Here is an 18,383-nt window from a genome sequence, read left to right as displayed (position 1 = left end):
TGTACAAATTAAGTTACATCACCAGTGTTTCTTTTGTTTATTTGTTTGTTTTGTTTTGTTTTTAGGAGACTTTTACAAAGAGTTTGTTTCAATTCAATATCAAATAACCAAAGAAATTACTAAGCTGAGATTTTATTTATAAAATAAAACCATTTCAAAAATAAACTATAATCATTAAGCAAGTCAGGATGACTACATATCTACAAGTGACTACTTATCTACAAATGAATAATTACTGATTGAATATTACCAAGGACAAACTAAATATTCTACTAGTAAAAACGAGAAGACTATAAGTCTGGTGGGATGGTGCACACCTGTAATCTCAGTGACTTGGGAAGCTAAGGAAGTATGTTCTCAAGTTCAATACCAGCCATGGTAACTTAGCAAACTCTGTCTCAAAAAGGAAAAAAAAAAAAAAAAAGCCAGGTGCAGTGGTACATGACTTGGAAGGCTGAGGCAGGCAGATCACAAGTTCTAGGACAGCCTCAGCAACTTAGCAAGACTCTCCCCCTCAGCAAATTAGTGAGGTCCTCTGTCAAAAATAAAGAAGAACTAGGGATGCAGCTCAATAGTAAAGTGTCCTTGCATTCAATCTGCAGTACCAAAAAAGAAAAAAAGGAATAAAGAGACTATATACAGGATTATAGTACTACCTGAGCATGTCTTGTACCATGAGCCTAAAAGAAAATGCAAAGTGACTTAAGGCATCATGACTTACCAACTGGCTGTGTCTGTGCTATTCTCTTAGGGTAAGTTTTGCTTCGACTTCTTAACACATTCTGATCAGGCCGGGGAAGTTGAATAGAAAGGTCTCGGCTCATTTGTGAAGCTGTCCTGCCACTTGAAAATGCAACATTTTGATTAGCAAAGGTAAAATCACACAGCTACAAAATTAAACAAGAACTCATTCAGAATAGCTGTAAAGAAGAAGAAACACAAAGACTCGACTGGTCATCCACATATAGAGGTTTCTAATATTATTCATTGTAATATTGGCTAAGGAAGTACATTAAATTTTAGATGGGAATTTATATTAGGAGGAAGATCTTTATGAGAGAGAAACAGGAAGAAAGGGTTTATTAAAGAAGGAGTTAGATTTGTGGGGGGGCTGGGGTTGTGGCTCAGCGGTAGAGCACTCGCCTAGCACGTGTGGGGCCCTGGGTTCGATCCTCAGCATCACATAAATATAAATAAGTAAAATAAAGGTATTGTGTCCAGCAACAACTAAAAAAAAATATTAAAAAAAGAAGAAGAATGATGGGCTAGAAATAAAGGTTTCTGATTTCTTGAGCTCTACAACTCAATGGTAAATCACGTCAGGTGAAATTACACAAGAACAACAATCCCACAGGGAAGTCCCCTATTTTCCTTACAGGGCAAGCTGTGAAGTATCCCTGCTGGACCACTTTGTGTTGTTTTATTCTGAAACCCACCATGGCACAATTAGCCATTGATTGTGCCTACCTCACCTAACGGGTCACATGGGAGATTGGAAAGCAGGCCTAGAATATTCTCTAAAGATTCCATGAGGGTTCAAGAGGGCAAGCTTTCCCTGGGGCTGGACAAGGTTTCTTATGTAATTTTCCCAGAGAATTGTATAATTTCATTCGTTAGATTTCAGTGAACAGCTATTTTACTAAAATTTAATTCCACAACTGGTGAATTTGAGCCAGTGAATGACCCTAGTTTTCATAATGGAAAACACTGTTTAGGTACAGAAAAAAATGCATTTCTATATGTTTATTTTGTTTCACTATAAGGAGAGCCATCTTGGGAGGGAAAAAAAAGTCTTTTACTGGCCCCCAATTCTATCTGTCCTACATTTACAGAATAAAGATTGGTAAATATCTCCCAAAAGGTGATTAAACAACAACAATGTGAAATTCATCTTATATGCTTCTTTGAATATTTCCCCTTCTCACTATCCACTTTTATTAGAAATAAAGATGACTGTAGCCAGGTGAGGAGGTGAGGTGGTGCATGCCTGTAAACTCAGCTACTCAGGAAGATTCCAAGTTTGAGGCCAGCCTGGGAAACTTACCAGATGGTGTCTTAACATAAGACATAAAGGGTTGGGTATGCAGCTCAGTGGTAGAGTGCACCTGGCTTCAAACCCAGTACCACCAAAAAAGAAAAAATAAAGAAAAAAAAAAAGAGAGAAGTGCAACAACATTCATTTAAAAAAAAAAAAAAAAAGTAACTTCTCATCAGGCTAATTGGGACATTACCAGGAATGAGCTATTCTGAGAATTAAGGTGCCAAATTCCATCCATGACAGTACTTCATGTTTAACAGTTCATGAGAATTGGAGTGTAGGGGAACAAGCTGTGATAGTTAAATTTCAAGTGAAAATACACCTATTTTTTTTCAAAGGTATATAAGGGAACATAAATTTCTGAAAAAGTTTTAAAAAATCCACAAATATAGCAGAATTTCATTATCAAAAATGACTGGAGTATGAAGATCAGATCTACTGACATAAGACTTTCTCTGTTTTTAGAAAGACCTGGGCACTGAGTACCTCATTACACAGAGAAAAAAAAATATTTGCTGTGAAAATATAATCCAATATGTGAACCACTGAGACATTTTATAATGAGATTGTACTTTATTATTCAATTTTACCTCTTGGTTTCTCTCTTGGGAACAGAGCAGAAATGACAAAATCACATCACAAGATTAATAAGGCTAAGGTCCAGAAACAAACTGATCTGCCACAGTTTGCACAGGTCCCAGCACTACACCAACTTTTCTGCCCTCAGTTGGTCATAATGGCACAGTCTTGTGGCATGGAAGAAGGGACAGAACAATTAGCCTTTGGTTTGAAGCAACAAGCCCTATTGAAAACATAGCTATGCCTTTCTCTAGCTATCTGGTCCTCAGCAGATTTTTATTTTTAAAAATCTCTGCAGTCTCGTTTTTCTTATATATATTTCTATTTGTTCTTACTATATCCTAACAGAAATAGTTATATGTAGCATTCTATTTCTTTGTAGCAGAAAGTGATGAGTAAGTACATATAGAAACTGACAGTGAATGGTTATAGGGTCTCTCTGCATGACTGGGGACTCTCTATTGTGACAGGGAAGAGTTCTATTTCCACAATCACCCACTTCCCTGCCCTCTCACACTCTGGCATACACCCCCTTCTATGCTAAGTGACACTATCAGAAGTCCTTCAGCCTCACAGGGAGCAAGAGGGAAAAGAAGGAGAGGAGAGGCACTTGGGTTCAAGTTCCAGATTTGCTACTTAGTGGTTAAGGGTCCTTAGTTCAGTTACCTTATTTTAGGTGCTCAAATTTCTCATCTGTATAATTGGAGATCTGATACCTCTTTTGGCAGGTCACCATATAGACTGAATAAAGTAGCCCATGTGAAAGCAAGCACCTGACACTAAGGAGGTTCTCATGAGAACTTGGTCTCTTCTCTGCTTCATGAAATGTGAGATCCCGTGAGGGCGCCTGTGATTTAAGTCCCAGGAGAAGAACATCTGGGTTTCTGGGGAGTGGGGTTTCTTAAGCCTCATTCTCACTTCTGGAGTACTAATCCCACACAACTTATTCATTCATCAAAACCAGGAGTCTCCTATACACTTAACATCAGATGAGGGCAAAGTTAATTTTTAAGGGACTTAGAAAAGAAAATAGCAATGTATAATAAGACATTTAATCAATCAAATATTTAATCAATCTCCATTTCAGATTGTTGGTCCCTGATAATTAAAAAAAAAAAAAAATAGGGCCAGGCACAATGATACACACCTCTAATCCCAGTGGCTCAGAAGGCTGAAGCAGGAGGATCCCAAGTTCAAAGTTAGCCTCAGCAACTTAGCAAGGCCCTAAGAAACTTAACAAGACCCTGTCTCAAAATTTAAAAATTAAAGGAAAAAAAAGGGGAGGGGGTGCTGGAGATGTTGCTCAGTGGTTAAGCACCCCTGGGTTTAATTCCCAGTACCAAAAAAGGAGAGAGAAAATTAGAACACCACCTGATTTCACCTCAGTCATTGTCCTCCAATTTAATTTTGAAATCTGATTATCCTATATCACTAAAAATGTCTTTTTTAAAATTTAAAAATTGTTAAATTTTAAAATGTCTGTTTTTTCCATTAAGTAATGATTAGATTTCCCAAAAGATATAGTAATCTCCTTGGCATTCTGAAAGCCCTAAAATGGAAGAGAGAATAAAGGCTAGAACACTTGTCTTCCTCCATCACATACATGTACATATCACATAAGTGTACATGCACACCCCTCAAAATATTCATATATACTAATATAAACACACACCCTCATGTGCACAGATACTCACATTCACACACTGCAGCCATTTCATAGGCTGCTATTTTTCCCCAACACTCTAAAGCCTGCAAGGTGAAGCAGGGAGCTGTCTGTGTTTCAGAGCTCTGCTTGCAAGTGAGGATATTGCCTGACTGTCTAAAAACAGAGACAGGCATATGATGCTGGATAAAGGTGGGTTGTGTGTTGTCTTTCGACATTAAACAATCTATGTGCTAATGACCATCCAGAAGTCAGAGACCCATCCCTGCCTAAGCTCTGTCTACAAGGATAGAACAGCTTTCTTCCAAGGATTGTGTTAGGTTAGTGCTTCCTACGTATGGATGTGTTGATTTGCGTTTCATTAAGATTTACTTGGCAGTTAACATTAGCCAAGAAATTAGAACAGATTTAGCAGAACCTCCAATTCTGCAAAGGTTACCTTTAATTACATTCTTGGAAGAAATCATATTAAATATGCAAAATCCAATAACTTTCTAATAATAATTCCCAGTAGCCACACATTTGCATTTCAATAAATTTGAGAAATCAGGTGTGGCTAAATTTGTGGAAGCCAACTACAGCATATGTTAAACACCCTAATTATAATTTTAATAGTATAAACATTAAGGCAGATGTCTGTTCACTAGCTCCATTTTGGTGACAAGGAGATAGCTTTACACATTTTCTTTATAACCTTGGCAGTGTTTTATGCCACAACTGGAAGAACAGCCTACATACTGGCTACTGGCTACTCTTCTCAGTATAAAAGTAAAGAATCTTTTCCTTAAACTACTTGTAATTATTTCACTTTCTATGCAGAACCTTGAAAAGCTGCAGGTTAAATATTGAAACATCAATAAATACCTTCATATTAAAAACCAGGAATATCTATAATACAATTAACATTTTTATTTTTAGTCATCAAATAAGCAAACATTCAACTGAACATTGTGTACAAACGAATTCACTACTAGTCACTCCTTTATTGCCTTTGGTCTCAAATTTAAGACTCAAAAAGCAAGTTATTAAAAGAGGAGAAGAATTAAAACCTGGCACAGTGCTGTCCTATAAACACTTGAGTGGGCTTTATTTTCAAATCTCCTGTGCAATCGTTTCTTTCAGTGACATCACCAATGGAACTAACAGAATAGCATCCCACCGGCTGTGTGGCATTTCTGCACCCTGCATGGGTTTTCAAGACCTGGGGTCGTGCAGCGCCACCTGATGAATACTATAGCTCTTTGAAGGCAGAGGTGGTTAGATCTGATTCTTTGTGTCTCTGGACTCCTGATACCATACCCTGCACACCACAGGCTCTCCACTGAACAGAATGAATTAAAATAAATCCTTTTTCCATATAGAACTCACTTCCACTTTTAATGCTGGTATTAGTAAAAGACACAAACACTAACCTAGCTGCATGACAGTCAGGCTTATTCTCAACAAGCTAATCTGTCTAATGGTTAAAAGGACAGGCTGTGGAGTTAGACTGCTAGGGTGTGAATCTCATCTCACTGCTTCTTAGCTATGTTACCGTAAGAAGCCACTTGGCCTCTCTGAGCCTCAGTTTCCTCGTATATTAATAAAGATAATATTACAGGAGATTATGATGACTAAATGAAGCAATAAATGGAAAACAGCACAACAATGGCATTTAGTGGCTGCTCAGATAAAGTCAAGATATAATATGTTAATTGTTTCATTACTATATAAATACAATAATTTTGCACATCAACAGTGTGTTTGATATACAGTATAAAGTATATGTTGTGTTATAATAAGGGATCAACTGAAGATCTTAAGAACACAATCCATCAGTTAATATTCAGAATATCTATTTTGTTTCATCATCATAGAATAAAATTAGAAATAAGTGATAATTGAATCAAAATTAAATTCTGAAGACAATAAGTTATACTACATTCTAAAAGTCCTAAACTTAACATAGCTAATGCAGACATTAAGTATAATTAATTCTGGAAAATCATTTTTTGTCAAGAAAATTTTAATAAGTTGTTATGCTTATAAAACACACTGGCACTGTGGGTAAAATAAGAAAAAATTTAAATCGTACACTTCCTTGTGCATTTTTGTAGACAGCTGAATTAAATACTTATTTACAGGCACACACCCCAAGAAAAAAAATACCATTTACCTGTACCGATGCTTATAACTGATGGATCCAAACTTGCTGAGTTTTCTTGACAATGAATTTGATTCTGTTTCTGGCATTCTAATTAATTTTAAAAAGAAAACCAAAGACTCATAAATGCAGATACTTGTACAATATTTGAACAAAAAGCTATATTGAAAACTTAACAGTGCAATACAGTTTAACAAAGCTAGTGAAAGAATCAGGAACTGGTTATTGTAAGTTCATATGTGACACACATCCACACCTTTGGATGTTACATATATATGATACCAAATACTCATACTTTCTAAAAATTATCATACACATTATTGTCCTAGGAGGTTTTAGTTGTGAATTAACTTTCTCTGTTTAAGTTATCTTGGGAATTTTGTCACTATGCTGATTTACTCTTCCTAAGATTCTCATAAGTCAATCATGACAGATATGATGGTTTGCTCTTGTTTGTATAATGTGTTCCAGGACTTCCCATTCCAGGGCACTTTCAACAGACACTGCCATGGCTCCCAGGCCTGTCCCACTGACCTGAAGGCAAAGTCTTAGGCTTCCTGGGCCATGTTCCTCCTCTAACACAAACCATAAAGAGGACTTTAGTCATTTTACAAAAATATTTCTCCAACACTATGCAATTCAGCTAAATTGTTCCATACAAATCAAAATTCTCCAGGAATAAGGGGAAGAATTCAATCCTATTTTAATTTTTTTTTTACACACAAAAATAAAGCAATAAAGTTTAAAGTATTACCTGCTAAAATTTTGTCTTATCTTTATGACACAAGGATGTGAAATAAGGAAAAAGTGTCCCCACAATTCAGTAGTCAGTTCTCTGTCCTCATCTTACTTGCCCTCCCCGGAAGGCTGCACATAGTTGCTGGCCCCCTATTCCTGATTTCCCAGTACATGACATCCTCTCCTGGTTGTTTCTTCTCATGTCCCTCAGCTGGCTCTTCTTGGCTCCAAAGCTCAGTTCTTAGATTTCTGAGTTTCCCTCTCTTTGTTTTCTCCATAGTTGATCTCAACCAATCCCTTCTGTTATTAAATATCTACTAAAGTTACACCATCAACCTTTACCTTTCCACCTGGCCCTGTATACCCAATTGCCTTACCACATGGATGGCTCATAGGCTTTTCAAATTTACTATGTCCACAGCAGAATACTTGATTTCCACCAATGCCACACAGGTGGTAGTCAAATCTGCATTTTCTACATAAACTTTAAGAAATTACCATTGATCCTTTCTTACAGTAAAAGTACTGTCTACATTGTGTTATGTATATATATGTATGTATACAAACATGTACATCTGTATACACATGTGTATATGATGCTCATCTAATTCCATCCAGAGAACTGAACCAAAATAAATAAAAAAAGAGAAAAGCTTTAAAATTTCTGTTTGCAGACAAAATTCCTGTTATAAAAACAAATGCCATTTTCATTTATTAGAAATGATGAACAAAACTATCCAATTAACATACCTAAAAAATGTATGATATTCTACACTGCACTTCCAGAGATGCTTGCAAGTGGTTTTACTTCGAGCTTCAAAAAAGAATGAGGTTTCATTGCACTGAGAGGAGACAGAGAGAGAGAGAGAGAGAGAGAGAGAATTGAATTACTGGCCATAACACTCTTCAGATAGTCCCTCCTTTAGTAATACAAAACCAAGCAGGCAGAGAGATTATTAACCCATAAAACAATGAGTAATTGTCTCTTAGTAATTATTTTTGGAAGGCTGTATTAAAATCACTTTCCGCTAATTAAAATTACAAAACATAAATTCTGTTTAAATCGTACTGCAATCAACTTCATTATCTACTTCTACATCACCTCACAGCTATGCATAATCCAGGTGATGGTACTGAATTACTGCCAAATCTCCCATCATAAATTGCCACAAAAAACACTGTGTGGAAATAATTTCCCAATAAAAAACAGATGCCCATAAATCCAGTCTTTAAGTATAATTAAGGGATGCACAGGTCACACTCAAATTGATGTCTAGAGAACCTCAGGGGCCAGGGGTGGTATTCCGTGGTATAGCCCTTGCCTGGCATGTGCAAGGTCCTGGCCAATGGCCAGTAGCACACACACACACAAAAAAAAAAAAAAAAAAGATTAAAAATTTCAGAAGGAACCACTGAGAGGAGTAGCCACCAGTGCAATGTAATCTGGGCAAATTAAGTAATATCTCTGATTTTGAGTTCTTCCCCATTCTGTACCAAGTTATTGGATTTATTGAATTAAATGATATGGTAGATATAAAATGTCACATAACAGGTACAAATTTTAATCATTTTAATCTAGTAGTTATTTGATTCTTTAATATACTTAATACAAAAGAAACTAAGGCAACATTAAAGGTAATTCTAATTTTGTAAAAGATACTTATTTTTTGGCAGTACTAGAGACAGAACCAAGGGGTTCTTTACCACTGAACTACAACCCCAGCCTTTTTCATATTTTAGAAACAAGGTCTTGTTAAATTGCCCAGACTGGCCTTCAACTTGTAATCCTCCTCCCTCAGCCTCCTGAGCAGCTGGAATTACAGATGTATACCGCCATACTCTAGATTCTATTGTTTAGGGCTGGGGTTGTAAGCTCAGTAGTACAGCACTTGCCTAGCATGTGTGAGGCCCTGGGTTCGATCCTTGGCACCACATAAAAATAAATAAATAAAATAAAGGTATTGTGTCCATCTACAAAATATATTTTTTAAAAAAATATACTATTAGTTTAAGTGACTGAATGGAAAAAACAAACAAAATACAATATAAATGCTATAATAATAAAATACAAGCTCTGCAAAATTATATAATTGATGATTTAGTTTCAAATTTAAAAATCAAACATGAATCTCAAATGCAGCAATGCCTCTGAAAGAGGTTCTTACAGACTCAAACACAGAACTGTAAGCACAGAGAAATAATTGAAATGATTTGTCTCCCACTTTTAACAAGGACAGAATATTCATACCCGTGAAATTCTTCCCAAGTCCAAATGGAATGATGCTACCTAAATTAGCATTCTATTTGTAAAATGAAACAAAGCCAACCTATCTGTGTTACACAAAGGCTAGCTACAATTCCAAACTCCTATGAGGCAGAGGGAGAAATTTAGGATGAGACTCAGGTTTCTGGCTTGGGTACTAGTATTAAAATATAGCAAGTGGGAAAAAATAGGGATTTGGATGACAAGGGAATGGATAACAAGTTCAGGAGGAGATACTTGGATCCTGAGGTGTCCATGGAATGCCAAGTGGGCCAGTATAAGCACACAGGTGCAGAACTCAGGAGAGAGGTCATAGCCACTGACACAGGCAATCTTGCCTGAGAGGAAATGAGATGGCTCAGGAAGAGAATGCAGAATGGAATGACAGGAAAGATGCGGACTGTGTGAAGGTGGACTGAGGGGGTCAAAATGAACCAGGAGATGATGGTTTCAGAAAGGCTGGGAAGAGACAGCACAAATCTCAAATGACCCAGAAAGGTCAAACTGGGTTTCAAAGGCGTTTACTCATTTCTCAGTGAAAAATCTTTGGTGACTTCTGTGAAAGGGGTAGGGATTATAAAATTAGAGCTGAGGGGGGAAAAAAAAGTCAATGAATTCAGAAAATGCTTTCCTCAATAGCAAAAGAAACTGGGGGTGAAAATAGGAATGGGTGCAAAGTAAATCACACAAGTTTCTTGAGGGTAACATGGGAAAGCCCAGGCTCCTATCAGGAGATGGGAGTTTTTAAGGAGAGCTCTCTTTGTTTTTTTTAAATTTCTTTAAAAAAAATATACAACATAGCCAAGTGAAGCAGTTCATGCCTGTAAGCCAGCCACTTGGGAGTTTGAGGTAGGACTAACTGAATAACTTAGCAAGATCCTATCTCAAAGATGAGGACGTAGCTCGGTGGTACAGCACTTACCCAGCATGTGGCCAGCCTCTGTGTTTAACCCCAGAGACAGAGAAAAATATAAATAAAAGATAAAAGACATATAAACTGTAAAAAAGCCAAAAGTTACCAAAACTCAATCTCCCTCCTACCACTGGCCACCCTTCCCCTTCCCTGAGTATACCATTATTTCTATTACAAGGAGTGAGTGCTTTTAAGGGAACTGGATTATCCTAAAATGTAATGAACAGGTCAATAAGTTAAAAATAAATTGGCTTGTGATTGCATTCTGACAGGATACGTGGTTAAGACAAAGGGGACACCAGGACAGGCTGTCCTTGCCTTCCCAGCTTACCTCCCTCAGTACATGGAAACCTGGCCATCTTCCTGTGCCTTTCAACAACAGAAACACTGGGTGTGGCAGGAGGTGCTGGGCCTTACTACCTAGAAGTGTTGGCCAGGAAAACTGAGACACAAGACACTTTCACATTTGGGCCAAAGCATCTATAAATAAGGTCTAATTTATGTACCAAAATCCAATTTTCAAAACTAGAAAGAAATTAAAAAGTATTAGGGGCTGGGAATGTGGCTCAAGTGGTAGCACACTCGCCTGGCATGCGTGCGGCCTGGGTTGGATCCTCAGCACTATATACAAACAAAGAAGTTGTGTCTGCTGGAAACTAAAAAATAAATAAATAAATAAAATATAAAAAAAAGATTTTAAAAGTATTAGGTGTTTAACTGAAATAAAATACATCTCCTTCAAATCTCAAACTTAGACTAGTTTTTGTTTCATTCTTCACAATCATATCTCCATTCTTTTACTTTTTAAAGAACAGATCTCATCATGGAATACCTAATTCTTAATATACTTTTTTTAATCTACTGTTTCTTAATCAAAGAACAAAAAGCATGTAAAATCCAGCCAGAATTAGGTTTTTCTCAAGTTTCCTTGGGTATGAATATATTAAAAGTTCCTTATAGACCTCCTAATTACTTCTGTCACAAACAAATCAAGTAGGTGCACATTCTCCATTTTTAGAGGGCTTTAAGACAAGCTGCCTACTTTTTATCCTGGTGTAGGCAAAATGATCTAAAAACTAAAAGGAGGGTTAACACAACTAAAATAGGAGCTAGGTGTTCTAAATACATTCTATGTACTTTTGACACATGCAGTAACTGCTAGCCTGAATGAACTGGCACGGTGTTTCAAATGTCTCTTTCCATCACTCTTCTACCTATTAAATCTTTTCCAAATGGTCAGTTAGCACATTTTCACTCATCCATACAAAGAGCAGCAGCTTCCTAATTGAAGCACTTCATTTCAAGATACTGCTAAAGATACTGTCCAAGAATCCAACGCTTGCTTTTGCAAAATTACTTAAATACCGTCATAGGTTTAGTCATTTCATGCCAGAAGCAAGGATATTGTCTGAATCTATTTCTTTTTATTTTATTAACTACTCAAGTTTAGGTCACTTTTATACTCAGATACTATATCATGTGGATATCATTGTTCCTGGAGTCTCTTTTTCTTCTTCTTCTTCTTCTTCTTTTTTTTTTTTTTTTTTGCTACTAGAAATTGAACACAGGGGCCTTAACTACTGAGGCACATCCCCAGCCCTTTTGATTATTCGAGACAGGGTCTCACTAAGTTGCTGAGGCTTACTTTGAACTTGCAATCCTCCTGCCTCAGACTCCCACGCTGCTGGGATTATAGGCATGTGCCACAGTGCCTGGCCTTGTACCTTGGTGCTCTATGTAAACTTGCTTCAAATTCCCAATTCCATCATATGCAAGTATTCAGGCCCTGTACAAAATCCTAACCTAAGTCCCTCTGGTCCTTTCACACTCTTTATCCATCTTCTTTGTCAAGCTTAGAGAAATAAATCTACTTTGCTTGGCTTCTCTTACACATGTTGAGATTACTGACAGTATCACTGAGGGACTCAACTTCAAGCAGCACAGCCACTTATCCTCCCTGGGCCCACTCCAGCTCCATTGCCTCCCACAAGCCTGTGTCCTTAACACAGATCCTCATTACACACATGGTCTGTACTCTGTTTTCTCCCTATTTCTGTTTGGGGAAGCAGCCACACAAGTGGTCAATGCCTTACCCAGCCTCCCTAGAAGTACAAGGATGAACTTCTTCATTTCATTATTATATACTTGTCCCACATCCAAGGTTGCAAGAAGCAATTCAAGATATAAGATGTGGGCCATTATTTAAGAGTAAGAGAGATTAGTACTTCTAACACTGGAAAGATGCCATCATTACATACATACTTGAAGACCTACAGCAGAGAAGCTTCTAACAACCTTCTATCAAGATAGGGCAGAGGCTAAAATGTGAAGGTGACAAGTCTAACGTATTGTGGGATTTTTGTTTTGTTTTAGTTTTTTTTAGTTTTTACATGCAATCTGTACAAATTTACAGATTTAATTGGTTATATATTTAGTTGGTAATCATCAACTACTTTAGGCACAAGGGGAAGAAACTAAATAGAGACTGATAACAAATGACTAAAATAACTTTCTTAATAATTGATAAAGCAAAGGATGGAAAGTGGTGAAACAAATTTATTCTTCAACTGGAAATATGTACCAAGAGTTATTATAAAACCTATATGTTTTGAGAAATTTTATCTTTCTAAATGGTGAAGTTGAATTACTACAGTTTTTTTTAGAGTGAGAGAGAGAGAGAGAGAGAGAGAGAGAGAGAAAGAGAGAGAGAGAGAGAGAATTTTTTAATATTTATTTTTTAGTTTTCGGCAGGCACAACATCTTTGTTTGTATGTGGTGCTGAGGGTCAAACCTGGGCCGCATGCATGCCAAGCGAGCGCGCTACCGCTTGAGCCACATCCCCAGCCCAAATATACTACAATTTTAAAATTTGAATTATGCTGGTATATATGAGACACCACACACAATTTCTTTTTTGTACCAGGGATTGAACCCAGGGGTGCTCTGCCATTGAGCTACATTCCAGCCCTTTTTGTTTTTTATTTTAAGACAAGTTTTCCCTAAATTGAACTTGTGATCCTCCTGTCTCAGCTTCCCAAGTCACTGGGATTATAGGTGTGCAACCACTGTGCCCTGAACACAATTTTGTTTTAATGGCTTTCCTCATATTTTTAATTACCTTCTCTTCTAGAAATCCCGGATTCAAACCTGGCTAATGAATTTGGATTGAGCTCTTTAAAAAAAAAAAAAAAAAATCCAATTTTGTTATTACGTGGAAAAGGAAGTCAGAAAGAAATTTTGAAAGATGAAGTATATATATTATCTTATTCTTTGAAGCTTTGTCTTTATATAAAGGCCACCAAAGAATGTTTCTCAAAACACTACTGTCAAGATATTGGCATAAAAGGATTATATTGTCAAGTAAAGATGGGGAATACTGGGGTAAGCACTCAGACCTCTTGGTGTGCTAATGTGCATTGAGAATCCCACTAGCTGGTGATGTGGAGAGCTGCTTTCCTAATTAAAGTGAGCAAAGAGCCCATCTGAGGTCATTCTGCTTCCCACTTGAAGGAATTCACTGATGCAAACTTTGAAGTCCAGATGGTTTACTTCTGTTATTGTTCTGACTTTCTTTATTCTTCAACTGCTCTTTAGGGAACCTGTACTATTTCCAAAATATCAACATTTCTCTCTTCTATGTGTATATTGACTTAACTTTTGTTTTAATGACAATTTTTGTCCCCAATCTTACAAATGTTAAAACAATTCAGTAACAAATATTGTTATGCTATTAAGATGAAGGTATATTTTATAAGAGCTACTGATGCTCTTAATTTAAATTTATTGGTGTAACTTAAATTTTTTACAGGAGAAATTTTCTCCTTTTGAACAAATGACCTATGCATTTTAATTATGGAAAAAGTAAAACAAAAAACAACAGCGAATGAAGCAAAGAAAACACCATGGACTGGGAAGACCAGGACTTTCCTTCCTGCCCTGGCACAAGCTATTCACCAGACAAGACTGATAAGAACAAGGTGACCCTGAGTCCCTTCCTGTTTGAGACTTCAATAGCCCTAAGCAGCAAAATACCAAGGCAATTTCAACTCAGTCCTGCACCAGGTGCCTGTGACTTGTCTAACTTTGGACTAGGGAACTTTTAGCCTCATGACAACTCTTTCAGACAGACAGTATCATCCTTCCTCTACAGATAAGAAAATGTAGGTTGATGGAACCCAGGGAATAGAGAGTAAATTGGAGCCCTGGACCTAAACCATTCAGAAAGACTCCCACCAACCAATCATATGGCATCAGGGTCCAAATACTACTGAAGAGCCATACTCAGGAACAGCTGGGGGGAGAGATGAAATCAACCTATGTACAAAGATGCAGAGAGAGAGAGATGGCAATACCAAACCAAATACACAGGCACTTACCTTTGACCAATCAATTCCACTCCTAGGCATTTACCTCACAGATACCACTCCAAAAATACATATGCAAAAAGTTATTGAAGGAAAGAAAATTTCTAAATGCAAAATATTGAAAACTACCCCAATATTCTAGTATAAGTAACTGCTTGAATAAACTATAGGAAATATACTCAATGGAATGTTTTGTACAAAAAAGGAACCAAGAAAGCTCTTAATGAACAGATGATAGAGAGTGATTTCTAGGAGGAAAACAAAACAAAACAAAGGAGCAAGAGCCTATATAGTAGGCTACCTTCTGAGTAAGAAAGAAGAAAAATAAGGAAAAAATATATAACTGCCTATCTTTACAAAAATGGACATAAAAAGGATTAATCATAGAATGATGAAGTTGGATATATGCAGAGAAGAGTGAAGAAATAGGTCTGAAAGAATCTGGGAGGCTGTTAAACTTCTCTGAGCCTTTTTGTATATCTTTGATTTTTGGAAGCATGTTAATCTTCTACATATTCAAAACATAAAATTAAATGAGCAAGAATGTGAAGGGGAGGGAACCATAACTGAAAACAAACTGAAACAAACCTAATTAGATTTCAAGTGAATACACAACCACAGTAATGAGGAAGAAAGAAAGGAATGAAGAGAGGGAGGGTGGGAGGGAGGACCCACCCAGTAAATTTTGAACACAGCATAGCACAGGCCCTCCATCTTGGCAAGGTAGTGCGTGTGGGTGAAAGAATTGCAAACAATTTTAGTGGTTTGGCCAAAGCAATCCTGACTATTTGATATGTATTTTAGAACTGAGCAAATGAGTAAATGTGTTGCTGCTGTTGGAAACCAAAGCTCTCATAGACAAAGACAAGACATGAAAATATGAAATGGAAAATGGCAAAAAGGAACCTTTGTGGGTTTGGGAAGGAATGATGTGAACTCATGATTTCTAAAATACAATTGAGTATGTGTATGATTATATATGTATATATTTATATTTGTATATGTACTATGTTCTACCTATGAGGACATGCATGCATAGATTGCCTAGCTTTGTCCACTGCAAAGTTGTCCTAGCAGCAATGATCACACCTAACACCAAGATCTTACTATTTCCCACTAAAAGAAACCAGAGTTCCTTGGAGAAATGCCTATTACCAGGATACATATGAGATGCACCTACAATATCAGAGTAGACCAAAAAGGAAGAAAGTACCTAATAAATGTTGGGGATGGGTCCAAAGGGCATAGGAACCAGGCTGAAAGGACTCCTACTGATCAAATCTAGGCAATCTGAACCTCAAAATGGTTAAATACAGTAATGAATTATAAATCACTGGGGAAAAGAAGAGGATTAATATGTGCATGCCAACAACAGATAAGTAAATAAAAAGAGAAGGTGGAGCTCTTGCTTATAATGGAATGCTGAGAGTTGAATGATAAATGTGGAGGGAGAAGGAGGGCTAGAAAATCAGGACTTTGCCATCATCTTCATAAAAGAGTGACTCAGGCAAGAATCCTCACTGAATGCTAAGTATACAGGGAAATTTTAAGGAGTACCATGGTATTTTTATTGATTTATCTCTCTACAGGCCGCTTATCAGCTTCAGTGTCAGGGAAAACAAGATCCAAACAAGAATTACAGAGTATAGAAATTGGGCAATACCATGACTGGGTGATCAAACTTAAGAGCCAACAAAGAACAGATGGTCATCGTGTGCCTCCAGATGTGCCACCTTGACATGGACACAACTTCAAGTCAGCCTTACAGCTGAGAATACATTACCTCAGGAAACAGCAGAAAAACACCAAACGAGATGCTTTCTGATTTGAAATAGTGGGAGAGAACTGTATTCTTAAAAAATGTCAGTGATATAAAAATGTTCCAGATTGAGGGAGGTTAACTGGACTCTTTTCTGTTAGGGGGAAATGCCATAAAGGACATTGGTAGATCAACCACCAAAACTGGAGTTTAGAAAGTAGATGATAAAAGTATAAGAACAATATAAATTTATTAAGTTGATAACTGTACTAAGGTTACATCCGAGATATATTTATTTGGGGGGAAATATGCCCTGAAGTCTTTAGAGTCTGTGACCCATACAACTTATTCTCACATTGTTCAGAAAAGACTCATGTATGAGTAGAGAGAGAGAAAGCATAAATACTAAGGAAATGGAGTAAAATGTTAGCAGTTTAATCTGGATAACAAAAAATAAGCATGTTCTTTGTAATATTTTCATTCTTAGCCACTTTTATAAGTTTGAAATTTTTTTTTTAAAAAAGTGAATTTTTAAACCTGTAGGGTCACTTAAACTGTGAAGGACACCCCACTTCCATAAGCAGACCTCTTGGGTTTGTTGACCAACAATGACAGCTCCTGGTCATCATAACTTCCTGTGTGCTCTCCAACCAAGAGTTCTGCCAAGTGGGTCTAATTTCTCATGGCCAGAGTGGCCAGGAACTTTTTGGTCCTACATCGTGTCATGCTGAGCAAGTTTAGCTGAGGTTTATTTCATAATGCACTGCATATAAGAGTAATCACAGCATCATTTACTCATCCTTTCATTTACTCCTCAAATGTGCTTACTACATACCAAGTTCTGGGATTGCTGCTAGGAATGGCACCCTCTCCCTGTGGTTAAAACCAAGAAATTTGAGTATGATCCTAAATTCTTCCCCATTTTCTACAAAAACATTGAATCTGCTACCAAGAAGAAGCAATTTTACTTCCTAAATGCCCCCCCCCCACATCTGCCCACTTCTCTCCACTCTTGTAGTCAGTCCTCTCTCCTCATCTGCCCTTGATGGATGCTATCTCCTAACCTGACCACTTTTGTTTTCCCATCTGTGTAGGGTTTCACCCTGCAGTAACTTTCCAAAATGCACATCTGGTCATGGAGGTTGAAGCCCAGAGTTTTGCTGCAACACCCAATTTCCCCAAGTCCTCAAGTCCACCAGGAAATGTCAAGTGTCAACACATGTACACAAGAAAGAGAGGCCCTCCCCCAAAACTGTCAGACTGAACTAGCTACTGGGACCATCCCCTCTCCTTAGACCTTCTATCCCATCATCAGGGTGGACAGCCAGAAAATCTCTGCCAACAGTCACAGCCCCTGAACCCACTAGACCAATGCTCCTCATGCTTCTTACCACTGTTGGTGTTGGTTATCCCCAAATAATGCTCAGCACATTATCTGTACTCATTTTCCTAATCTGTCCCCATCTCCACCATACCCAACTCCTGAATCCCTCCCTTTTATGCCCTCTGGAATTCATGGGTTCTCATCAGCAAAATCCCAAACACCTCTGTCTGTTCTCTCACATTTCCTTCACCCTCCTGCACTACTAGAAAGCTGGTGCTCCCTTGAGGACATAGCTGCCACTGCTGCCTTCCCAAGTGGTGTGCTTTTTGTCCCCTACTGTTCTTGAATCACAGGGCCTAAAAGAGGGGAAGGGTCCTACTGCTGCCAGTACTGCTTCAGCGCATGCTCTCTCCTTCCCCTAAATCTCCTATCTTATACCACCTGCAGTCCCTCATGGTGGCTGTGATCCCCTCACATCCTGATACTCCTGCATCCCTATCTAATCCCTTTGTGCCAAAACTGCCCAGAAGAATTGTCTATCTCACCATCTCCAAGTCCTCTCCTATTCTTCCCCTTCTTTTTCCTCAATGGATGTGTGT

At 37.6% G+C, this 18,383-nt stretch overlaps 1 protein-coding gene across 3 annotated transcripts in view; it reads right to left on the bottom strand.

Annotated features, from left to right (window-relative positions):
* Epb41l4a (erythrocyte membrane protein band 4.1 like 4A) overlaps window positions 1–18,383 on the bottom strand; it is a 226,531-nt gene that overhangs the window by 67,444 nt on the left and 140,704 nt on the right. For all 3 annotated transcript variants that reach the window (XM_076856923.2, XM_076856924.2, XM_077109476.1), the window contains 3 exons: window positions 7,912–8,003; window positions 6,436–6,513; window positions 722–843 (listed from right to left, as the gene is read on the bottom strand). In XM_076856923.2, the coding sequence (XP_076713038.2) occupies window positions 722–843; window positions 6,436–6,513; window positions 7,912–8,003 (292 nt within the window). The remainder of the gene's footprint in view (window positions 1–721; window positions 844–6,435; window positions 6,514–7,911; window positions 8,004–18,383) is intronic.

Source organism: Callospermophilus lateralis, chromosome 5 (assembly GCF_048772815.1).
Source record: "Callospermophilus lateralis isolate mCalLat2 chromosome 5, mCalLat2.hap1, whole genome shotgun sequence".
Classification (NCBI taxonomy): domain Eukaryota; kingdom Metazoa; phylum Chordata; class Mammalia; order Rodentia; family Sciuridae; genus Callospermophilus; species Callospermophilus lateralis.
The sequence above is the reverse complement of the archived record's forward strand: the minus strand, read 5'-3'. Positions and strand labels throughout refer to the sequence as shown.